At 42.7% G+C, this 12,450-nt stretch overlaps 1 protein-coding gene across 1 annotated transcript in view; it reads right to left on the minus strand.

Annotated features, from left to right (window-relative positions):
* Positions 1–3,948: 3,948 nt before the first annotated feature.
* The window catches only part of LOC138666448 (gastrula zinc finger protein XlCGF17.1-like), a 33,766-nt gene continuing 25,264 nt past the window's right edge, over positions 3,949–12,450 (minus strand). The window contains exons 2-5 of the mRNA XM_069754672.1: positions 5,434–5,686; positions 5,198–5,337; positions 5,016–5,149; positions 3,949–4,020 (exon numbers count right to left, since the gene is read on the minus strand). Coding sequence (XP_069610773.1) covers positions 3,949–4,020; positions 5,016–5,149; positions 5,198–5,337; positions 5,434–5,686 — 599 coding nt within the window. The remainder of the gene's footprint in view (positions 4,021–5,015; positions 5,150–5,197; positions 5,338–5,433; positions 5,687–12,450) is intronic.

The following is a 12,450-nucleotide window of genomic DNA, read 5'->3' on the forward strand; positions in this document are numbered from 1 at the left end:
CGGCTGGAACGGGGACAGGTAAATATGACATACTTACCTGGTCCCGGCGTCCGGCTCCTTCTCCCAGACAGCTGTCTTCGGTGCCGCAGCTTCTTCCTCTATCAGCGGTCACCGTTACCGCTGATTAGAGAAATGACTATGTGGCTCCACCCCTATGGGAGGTGGAGCCGCATATTCATTTCTCTAATCAGTGGTCCCACGTGACCGCTGAACAGTGGAAGAACTGCAGCACCGAAGACCGTGGGACAGGCGGGGAGCGCCAGGAGCGCCGGTACTAGGTAAGTATGCCTCAGCGCCCTCTCCCCCTCACCCGCCGACCCTGCCACCCACCTTGACTAGAGTATAAGCCGAGAGGGGCAATTTCAGCCCAAAAATTTGGGCTGAAAATATCGGCTTATACTCGAGTATATACGGTAATTTTCTCTCATAATAATAAACATCAGGCCGACACCGACATAGGCTAATTTTAGGTCATCAACTCAGAGTAAGAAGAAGAAAGAAGAAAAAAAAAAAAAGGGGTGCAGCAATTCGGTCCATCTAGGGACTACCAGTCAATGCCTCACGGAGAAAGTGTAAGAGCAAGTGTCATTTGATCTCCGGGGTTTAAGTCTAGCCACGGAGACCAGATTTGAAAAAAGGAATTCCAGCCGTCAGTTCTCGTCGCTTGAATACGTTCATACATCATGATAGTGTTCATTCTGTCTTTAACCTGGGACATAGAGAGTGAGGAAGTCCTCCACTTTATGCTATGTGTATTTTGGTCGCCATTCCCAATAAAATCACCTACCTATATACAGTTAGGTCCATATATATTTGGACAGAGACATTTTTCTAATTTTGGTTATAGACATTACCACAATAAATTTTAAACAAAACAATTCAGATGCAGTTGAAGTTCAGACTTTCAGCTTTCATTTGAGGGTATCCACATTAAAATTGGATGAAGGGTTTATGAGTTTCAGCTCCTTAACATGTGCCACCATGTTTTTAAAGGGACCAAAATTAATTGGACAGATTCAATAATTTTAAATAAAATGTTCATTTTTAGTACTTGGTTGAAAACCCTTTGTTGGGAATGACTGCCTGAAGTCTTGAACTCATGGACATCACCAGACGCTGTGTTTCCTCCTTTTTGATGCTTTGCCAGGCCTTCACTGCAGTGGTTTTCAGTTGCTGTTTGTTTGTGCGCCTTTCTGTCTGAAGTTTAGTCTTTAACAAGTGAAATGCATGCTCAATTGGGTTGAGATCAGGTGACTGACTTGGCCATTCAAGAATATTCCACTTCTTTGCTTTAATAAACTCCTGGGTTGCTTTGGCTTTATGTTTTGGGTCATTGTCCATCTGTAGTATGAAATGACGACCAATCAGTTTGGCTGCATTTGGCTGGATCTGAGCACACAGTATGTCTCTGAATACCTCAGAATTCATTCAGCTACTTCTGTCCTGTGTCACATCATCAAATAAACACTAGTGACCCAGTGCCACTGGCAGCCATGCATGCCCAAGCCATCACACTGCCTCCGCCGTGTTTTACAGATGATGTGGTATGCTTTGGATCATGAGCTGTACCACGCCTTCGCCATACTTTTCTCTTTCCATCATTCAGGTAGAGATTGATCTTGGTTTCATCTGTCCAAAGAATGCTCTTCCAGAACTGTGCGGCTTTTTCAGATGTTTTTTAGCTAAGTCCAGTCTAGCCTTTTTATTCTTGATGCTTATGAGTGGCTTGCACCGTGCAGTGAACCCTCTGTATTTACTTTCATGCAGTCTTCTCTTTATGGTAGATTTGGATATTGATTCGCCGACCTCCTGGAGAGTGTTGGTCACTTGGTTGGCTGTTGTGAAGGGGTTTCTCTTCACCATGGAGATTATTCTGCGATCATCCACCACTGTTGTCTTCCGTGGGCGCCCAGGTCTTTTTGCATTGATGAGTTCACCAGTGCTTTTTTCTTTCTCAGGATGTACCGAACTATAGATTTTGCCACTACTAATATTGTAGCAATTTCTCGGATGGGTTTTTCCTGTTTTTGCAGCTTAAGGATGGCTTGTTTCACCTACATGGAGAGCTCCTTTGACCACATGTGTACTTCACAGCAAAACCTTCCAAATGCAAGCACCACACCTCAAATCAACTCCAGGCCTATTATCTGCTTAATTGAGAATGACATAACGAAGGGATTGCCCACAACTGTCCATGAAATAGCCTTGGAGTCAAATGTCCAATTACTTTTGGTCCCTTTAAAAACAGGGTGGCACATGTTAAGTAGCTGAAACTCCTAAACCCTTCATCCAATTTTAATGTGGATACCCTCAAATGAAAGCTGAAAGTCTGAACTTCAACTGCATCTGAATTGCTTTTTTTTTAATTCATTGTGGTAATGTCTATAACCAAAATTAGAAAAATGTTGTCTCTGTCCAAATATATATGGACCTAACTGTAGGTTTTTGGAAACACCCGGTGGTTTTAATCCGAGTAGGAATGTCAGTGGGTCCAGTGGTATCCCATTTCCGTACATTCTATCAACCAAGAACTTCACCTCCCGCCACAGGCCAGCCCCCACCGGGCATGTCCACCATATGTGTCTCATGTCCCCAGGCGCATCACAACCCCTAAAACATTTGTCTGATATCTGAGGATAAATGGCATGCAGCCTCGTGGGTACCTGATATGTTCTATGGAGGACTTTGAGGGAAGATTCGACCATGGATACCTGATGGGAGCCCTTTGATAAAGCGTCACAACAGCGTTGCCATTCCTCTAGTGATATTTCGAACCCCAGATCTTCCTCCCATTGCCGCATAAATCTAAGTTTTTTCTCCTCTTGTGTAGTGGCAAAGGAAGAGTATAATAAAGAGATTACCCCTTTCCCCAGGGGATCGCTTGAACATTTTTGTTCAAATCCAGTTAGTCTAAAAGAATCCCTGCCTGGTACACTTCTCCTAACAAAATCAAAGATCTGATTCATGCGAAACGCTTCTCTAACACTGGGGGTTCATGTTTTTGGATAAATTCCTGTCTACATAAGGCGACATTAAACGGGGAGCAGAGGTGTTTTATTGTAGTTAGGCCTTTCAAGATCCACCAGGAAAAGGGTTGGGGGTCAAGCCCCGGGGGAAACATTGGGTTATTAAATAACGAATTTAGTCTTACTTTTTTTTTTAAAGGGAACCTGTCACCCCGAAAATCGCGGGTGAGGGAAGCCCACCGGCATCAGGGGCTTATCTACAGCATTCTGTAATGCTGTAGATAAGCCCCCGATGTTACCTGAAAGAGGAGAAAAAGACGTTCGATTATACTCACCCCGCTGCTGGTCCGGTCAGATGGGTGTCTCTGGTCCGCTGTGGCGCCTCCCATCTTCATTCCAAGACGTCCTCTTCTGATCTTCAGCCACGGCTCCGGCACAGTCGTACTTTGTCTGCCCTGTTGAGGGCAGAACAAAGTACTGCAGTGCGCAGGCGCCGGGCGTCTCTGACCTTTCCGGCCCCTGCGCACTGCAGTACTTTGTTCTGCCCTCAACAGGGCAGACAAAGTACGCCTGCACCGGAGCGGTGGCTGAAGATCAGAAGAGGACGTCTTGAAATGAAGATGGGAGGCGCCGCAGCGGACCAGAGACACCCATCCGACCGGACCAGCAGCGGGAACGCCCCTGGGTGAGTATAATCTAACCTCTTTTTCTCCTCTTTCAGGTAACATCGGGGGCTTATCTACAGCATTACAGAATGCTGTAGATAAGCCCCTGATGCCGGTGGGCTTACCTCACCCACGATTTTCGGGGAGACAGGTTCACTTTAAGTAAGAGCACGGTGAGGATAGAAAGGAACGCAATATTGAGTTATGTGGATAAAACAAATCTTGTTTAATGTTTATTCAAAAAGTGATTACAAAAATGAAGAAAAGTTCATAGCACCCAAAAATAAGTATTAGATTATAAAAGAGAAAACAAGCATTCAGTGGTTCTTACATATGATCTTGAAGTTGATGTGGTCCGGGTTGGAGATTCTTAAAGTATGAGAGATCTCCTGAACAAGAGTTAGGTCAGCTTATATACTATTTTGACCCATAGACTTACATTGGTTTCTATTTTTCCTGTCTCAGAACAACATAAGATGTTCTGCCGCTATGTTCATAGCCTCTACAATATTAGAAGAACACTAGTAACTTGCGGAATATGAATATTAGTTTTTTGTACATTACCTCATTTTGAAATGCTTAAGCATATAGCCTATGACCTTTAAGAACCATTTACTATCTCCAAATAGACACATATTGACAGTTCTGACAAAAGCCCTATAATTCTGACAAACAGAGAACAGATGTATTGGCCAAAATCCTCAGAATAACTAATTCCATCAATATACAGAGTATCTATTTGCTAGTTATAACCTGCATATGTTATGTAATCTACATTTTATTATTATTGAAATACTAATATTTTACAGTGGCTTACCCTCCTTCTGGAGTGTGTCAATGACTGCCTTCTAGACATCTGTCCAGTCAGCAGTCTTCCTCGTGATTGTGGAGCCTACTGAAACAGACTAAGGGACCTTTTTTAAATGTTTAGGAAGCCACTGCAGGTGTTTTTATTCTAATTTACTGACATAATGACTTTTGGGTTTTCATTGGCTGTAGGATATAGTCATCAACAGAAATAAACGCTTGAGACAGATCACTCTGTAATGACTAATATAAGAGTTTCATTTTTTTCATTGAAGAACTGAAATAAATTAACTTATTGATAATATTCTAATTTAGTTAGAAGCACTTGTATGTGACTATGTAAAAACAATTAAGAACTTAAAAAAAGCTTCTCCCCTGTGTGAATTCTTTGGTGGCTAGAAAGAGATGGTTTCTTCACGAAACATTTCCCACATTCTGAAAATTAAAAAGGCTTCTCCCCTGTGTGGGTTTTCTGGTGGCTAACAAGATTCGATTTCTGGTTAAAACATTTCCCAAATTCTGAACAGGAAAAAGGCTTCTCCCTTGTGTGGGTTTTATGGTGGCTATCAAGATTCGCTTTCCTGGTAAAACATTTCCCACATTCTGAACAGGAAAAAGGCTTCTCCCCTGTGTGGGTTTTATGGTGGTTAACAAGACTCGCTTTGTGGTTAAAACATTTCCCACATTCTGAACAGGAAAAAGGCTTCTCCCCTGTGTGGGTTTTATGGTGGCTAACAAGACTCGCTTTGTGGTTAAAACATTTCCCACATTCTGAACAGGAAAAAGGCTTCTCCCGTGTGTGAGATCTATGATGTCTGACAAGAAATGATTTAGCTAGAAAACATTTCCCACATTCTGAACAGGAAAAAGGCTTCTCCCCTCTGTGGGTTTTCTGGTGGCTAACAAGATTTGCTTTGTGTTTAAAACATTTCCCACATTCTGAACAGGAAAAAGGCTTCTCCCCTCTGTGGGTTTTCTGGTGGCTAACAAGATGCGATTTCTGGTTAAAACATTTCCCACATTCTGAACAGGAAAAATGCTTCTCTCCTGTGTGGGTTCTTTGGTGGATAACAAGCTGGTCTTTTCGAATAAAACATTTCCCACATTCTGAACAGGAAAAAGGCTTCTCACCTGTGTGAGTTCTTTGGTGGGTAACAAGATGCGCTTTTCGAATAAAACATTTCCCACATTCTGAACAGGATAAAGGCTTCTCTCCCGTGTGAGTTCTTTGGTGGGTAACAAGCTGCGCTTTCCGAATAAAAATCTGAGTTCTGGTTAAAACATCTCCCACACTTGGAACAAGAAAATCTGTTGTCTGCTTTGTGAAGTTTTTGTTGTTTGAGAAATGACTTTTCTAGGGGAAAACTATTTCCATATTCTGAAAATGAAAATGTCTTCATTGCTTTAGGAGCAGTTCGATTTTTAATGCTTATTTTGAGACTTTGATTTTCATTAGTACTAGGCAATGAATCAGAAGACAGGACCTGTTCCAAATGATCAGATGACAGATCTTTGCTGTGAAGGGATGATGGTATATTTGGAGTAATGGCATTCACTTCAATTGTATCCTGTGGGATCTCAAGATTATCTGATTTAAACATTGAAGATGTCAGCTGTCCTGCTGATCTCCTGGTACGGTCATCTGCCAAGAATAAAACCAATTATTATTTTAGAATAAAATATCCTTGAATTCTATATTTTTGAACATTTCTACTTAAACGGTCTGTAAAAATGGTAAGTTATGCAAAATTATTAAATTATTCACCAAGACAATGACAGTTTACAGTTTACTAGACTGTGCTCAAAACCACATTAAGCATCCATGCTTTTGGCATTACTATTGTGAGAAGAAACCACTTATTTTACGGCATGTGTATCTCCTGGAGCACAATCTGGGTAATATGTGTTGGGTAATAACTTGGGAAATTTGCAATTTTCACTCTCCAACATTCACTGCGCGTGCTAATATCTGGAAACTGCAGTGCAGTCAAAATAGTCACTATTCCTATAGATTAATTGATTGAGGGTTATAATTTACAAAATGGAGTCACTTTATAGGGATTTCATCTGATCTGGTTTTCTGCAATTTTGTCATATTAGGGATTCTGCAAATGGTGTGCCCCATCTCCTCTGGGATCTGCTCCTGCAACGTCTGCTTCGGACACCAGACGCGGCTTACTAATTCTGCAGGCGATGCTGGTAACAGAGGTGGGGTTGGAACCAGAAGCTCTTGGCGGTACAGGCTCTTCCCAGCCACTAAGATTTGGGTGCCTGGCATCTGTAGTACCATCCAGTCTGGAAGTATGGGTGTTTGTGCTGTCAGCTGCAGTAATCTGCTCCCTGTTTTAGCCATTTGGAAAGCACCACACCTTTTTAATCAGATAAATTTGTATTAACCATAACAAGATTTACAACAGATCACATGTTCATACTCATTTTATGTTTTACAGTAAATTAACCCCCCGATGGAAACCATATCAGGAGCAAACAATAATTCGTCCATAGTTGACAATATCAGTGTTGCAGTTTACCATAAGTTGTACTCTATAATACTATATACTAGTATACCATAAATTAATCCTATCCAACCACGGCTGCCATAATTTATGGAAGAAATCCAGCTTGTCTCTCCTGGTGTAAATACTTATCTCAAGTTGAATTATGTGGTTCATTTGAGTAATGAATTCAGAAGCTCCTCTCTAACCCAATATTTTGCAATCAGTTTCCTTGCAGCAAACAATAATAATAAATAATAATCTTTATTTTTATATAGCGCTAACATATTCCGCAGCGCTTTACAGTTTGCACACATTATCATCACTGTCCCCGTTGGGGCTCACATTCTAAACTCCCTATCAGTATGTCTTTGGAATGTGGGAGGAAACCAGAGTACCCGGAGGAAACCCACGCAAACACGGAGAGAACATACAAACTCTTTGCAGATGTTGTCCTTGGTGGGGTTTGAACCCAGGACCCCAGCGCTGCAAGGCTGCTGTGCTAACCACTGCGCCACCGTGCTGCCCAATAATCTTGCAATTACAATTTTAGCCGTATTGTCAGTTAATATTTCGTCCACATACCCTAATATAGATATCAACGGATCCCTAGGGATAACGTACCCATACACCACTCCAATGAAGTTCAACACTACAATCCAATAGGAGGACAATCTGGGACAATCCCAAAGCAGACGCAATATGTCCGTCTGAGATTGAGAACACCTTGGGCAATCAGAATTGGACTTTGAAAGCACCACACCTTACTACAGCTTGAAGCATATTGCTGGAATCTGCCAGATACAGCCTTGATCTCCTCTAGTTCAGTCCTCTGTGCTCAGCTCCCGGCTTGTGTATTTGTTTGCTGTTGTTACCCCAGCCTGTCTACTGACTACTCCTATGTCTCCTGAGTTAGTATTTTCTCTGGCCTCGTGGTTCTGACATGGTTATCTGTCTATTCTTCTTCCCATCTTACTCCACAGAACAGTAGGTAACACTGTGCTTCAAGCCTAGGGGTCTCTATGTAAGTCCAAATCCATGTAGAGGGGTTAAAGAAGTTAAAGGGTAATGGGCAAAACTGTGACTATAGACAATAACACATCTACTGAAATGATCAAGCTGAACAATCATCCTCAGGAAAAAAAATGAGTAGTGGTGAAACTTCTCTGGAGTAATTGGAGTATGGGACTCGGTGGCTCTAAGCAATAAAAACTATTGTGAGGACCAATATTTTCTGTCAGATAAATGTCAAGAAGAAATATTAGACATTTAAATAGAACTTTTTATGATAGTGCAGAGCTGAGGGATCTTAAATTTAGATCTCAGGCATTTGGTAACTGAAACCTTTTTCTAAACACTACCAGGGAGTTACAGACTCAGATAAGTGAGGCAGGCCGATCCCACCACATTCAAACTATCATGCAGAATGAACATGTATCAAAAAAAAAAGTTACATCCTCAACAACAACATAGGTATGAGGGGAGAACTCCAACACTAAACCGGAGTTGCATTCATTTATGGTGGACTACTGGAGCTACTATGAGTCCTGACCAGAAGAGCAGAGAAAGTATTAGCGCCCCCATTTCAGGAGAGATTACTGCACAATCCGAATTACCGTACATACTCGAGTATAAGCCGACCCGAGTATAAGCCGAGACCCCTAATTTTGCCACAAAAAACTGGGAAAACTTAATGACTCGAGTATAAGCCTAGTGTGGAAAATGCAGCAGCTACCGGTAAATGTCAAAAATAAAAATAAATACCAATAAAAGAAAAATTAATCGAGACATCAGTAGGTTAAGTGTTTTTGAATATCCATATTGAATCAGGAGCCCCATATAATGCTCCATACAGTTCATGATGGTCCCCATAAGATGCTCCATACAAAATACACCCCATATAATGCTGCACAAATACTAATTATGGCCCCATAAGATGCCCCATACAGTCATTTGCCCCATGTAATGCTCCATAAATGTTGATTATGGCCCCATAAGATGCTCCATACAGTCATTTACCCCATGTAATGGTCCATAAATGCTGATTATGGCCCAATAAGATGCTCTGTTCTGTCTCCGCCATCAAATATTGTTACCCCGATTATCTGTTTGCATAATTGCAGGTTTCTCAGTATGGATATATTCATACCTTTGTTTGTGATGCTTTGGCTCCCTCTAGCGGTCAGAGTTATGTTGGCAGTTCCATTTTCTGTTTTTGGCATTTTCCATTTCTCATTCTCCTCCCCCTTTGCAATGCATTATGGTAGCTCAGCCTCCATTTCCCTCCATTTCCCTTTTACTTCCTTCAGTCTGCTTTCAAGGAAAGACGCTTGTACTTCATCCCCCTTGCGATTGCATTGCCGGTATGTCTTTATGTTTTCTCTAGATAATACCTGCTCTATATTAGCCTAGCTTAACCAGTTGTACTTCTAGTTCAGTTACTAAATGTTATGCATAATGTACATCATGTGTAGTATGTATTTGTTCTATACCATGCACTGATTCTATGTATATCATTGTTCACAGTTTCACCGCATCAATATACCACTACGTTTAATAAAGCACAGACTCAACCACAGTCTCCTTATTGGACCCCGCTATAGTGGTTTAGCTGACTGTATAGCTACGTATGAGCCTGCCTCATCTAGTGAGGACAGAACAGTGAAACGGCAGCCATCTCTGCACAGCCAAGTACTTTCCCAAGACACCATGTCTCACAAATCACATAGGACAAGATATGTTACTTCCGTCTCCTCAAAGACAACATCCATCAGCAGCGCGGTCGCCATTGCCCACGCAAATGCTGAAGCCGCCAAAATACGAGCGAGCTTTGCTGACCAAGAGATGCAACTTAAATTAGAAAAAGCACGCCTAGATGATGAAGAGAGAAGGTCGTGCTTAGAGAGAGACAAGCAAGAGAGAAGAATGCAGTTAGAGAAGGCACTCTGCTAATGACTACCTTACCCCTCATCAGGTAACCAACGTGGATCACCCTGCTGACACACCGTACATCAAGCCGAAGCAATATGGCACCGGCTGGCGCCACCCTGAGGACACTAACAGGTGCGAACGCACCTCACATCACTATCAGGGCGACCCATCACCAGTATACTCTGCTGACAACCAGTTCATGACAGAATTTGCCAAGTTCTTCACACGACGTGAACTGGTTGCCAAGGGACTCATGAAATTCACTGACAGAGCTGAAGGTTACAGAGCTTGGAAAGCTTCCTTCCAAAATCTCATTAGAGACTTGGGGCTACAACACAGGGAAGAGATAGACCTGTTAGTCAAATACCTGGGAGAAGAGTCAGTCAAACACGCAGTAAGGATCAGAGACATTAATATAAACCGCCCTGAAACTGGCCTCAAAGAGATCTGGAAAAGGCTGGATGAGTGTTACGGCTCAGCAGAAGTAATAGAAAAAGCCTTGTTCAAAAGAATCGATGACTTTCCTAAAATATCTAACAAAGGTCTCCAGAAACTTAGAGAGCTAAGCGACCTGCTAAAGGAAGTCCAAGTTGCCAAATACGAGGACGACCTACAGGGACTTGCATTTCTCGACACAGCCAGAGGTGTTAACCCTATAGTCCAGAAGTTGCTCTACAATCTACAGGAGAGGTGGCTCACACATGGTTTCACGTACAAATACAAACACAGTGTTCCATTCCCTCCCTTCTCCGTTTTTGTAGACTTCATACACCAATAAGCGAGAATTAGAAACGATCCCAGCTTTGACTTTGCAATACCATATGCCACACCATCACCACCTGCAAATCCACGCAGAACATTTGCAGCAGTAGACAAGACTTATGTTTCTTCTTCAGGTTTTAATTACAGGTCTGCTGGCTGCTCCCAATCAGAGACAAAGGTGCAGGACCCTGACAAGCAGTGCCCACTTCATCAGAAGCCTCATCCTCTCCTGAGATGCAGAGCCTTCAGAGGAAAATCTATGTCAGATCGCAGAAGCTTCCTGAAAGAAAACGGTATCTGCTACAAGTGCTGCTCGTCCACAACTCATCTCGCCAAGGATTGCAAGGTCAGTGTAAAATGCACAGAATGTGGCACCACAGATCATAACACCGCTCTACACCCTGGCCCAGCTCCATGGAGTACACAAAACACGCCAGCTGACAGTGAGCATGGCGGGGAGGAAAGGAACACTGATACAGCTACGCCAGAGATAACTTCACAATGTACGGAAGTCTGCAAAGGGACAATAGACAGTAGGTCCTGTTCAAAAATATGCCTCGTCAGAGTATACCCGAAGGGCCATAGAGACCAAGCTGTAAGACTGTATGCTATCTTGAATGATCAAAGTAATCGATCCTTGGCTAGATCAACGTTCTTTGACCTATTCAACATCAAAGGGCCAAGCACTCCCTACTCCTTAAAGACGTGTGCAGGTACTGTGACAACAGCAGGCAGGAAAGCTACTGACTACCAAATCGAGTCTTTAGACGGACAATTCTGCCTACCGCTACCTACGATCATCGAATGTAACCAGATCCCAGACAACAGATCTGAAATCCCTACACCAGATGTAGCAATCCATCACGCTCTCTTAAAACGAATAGCACACCTTATACCGGAACTCGACCATCAGGCCCAGATAATTCTGCTGTTGGGGAGAGATATCCTGCAGGTTCATAAAGTGAGACGTCATATCAATGGACTTCACAACGCTCCCTATGCCCAAAGGCTAGACCTAGGATGGGTCATAATTGGCAACGTATGCTTGGGACCCGTGCACGCCCCATCTTCTGTGACAAGCATGCTGACAAATACATTGGAGAAAGGACGACCATCTCTGTTTCAACCTTGTAACAATGAGTTCCATGTCAGGGAACTACCACACAGCATCCAACTGCCCAACCATTTAATAGACTTTACTCACGACAGCAGAATAGTGTCAGGAAGCTATGAGGATCAGTTAGGATGTACAGTCTTCAAGAGAACTAAACAGGACAACAGAGTGGCAATGTCGGTAGAGAACAAGTTGTTCTTAGAGGTAATAGACAAGAGGCTCGTTAAAGATGAGACCAACAGCTGGGTCGCACCTCTTCCCTTCAAAACCCACAGACCACGTCTACCGAACAACAGAAATCAGGCATTACAACGTTTCTCCTCTCTCAAACGTAATCTGCAAAAGAAACCAGAGATGAAAGATGACCTTTTCTCCTTCATGTCAAAGATTTTTGAAAACTGTCATGCAGAACTAGCTCCCACTCTCAAAGACTCTGAAGAATGCTGGTTCCTACCCATGTTCGGAGTATACCACCCTAAGAAACCAGGCCAGATCAGAGTCGTGTTTGATTCCAGTGCTAAATTTAATGATGTCTCCCTGAATGACGTTCTACTGACAGGACCAGACCTCAATAACAAACTATTGGGTGTACTTATGCGCTTCCGTAAGGATTCCATTGCCTTCATCGCTGACATCCAACAAATGTTCCATTGTTTCCTTGTGAGAGAGAGAGACAGGAACTTCCTAAGATTCTTCTGGTACAGAGACAA

This window comes from Ranitomeya imitator, chromosome 2 (assembly GCF_032444005.1).
Source record: "Ranitomeya imitator isolate aRanImi1 chromosome 2, aRanImi1.pri, whole genome shotgun sequence".
NCBI classification, from domain to species: Eukaryota; Metazoa; Chordata; class Amphibia; order Anura; family Dendrobatidae; genus Ranitomeya; species Ranitomeya imitator.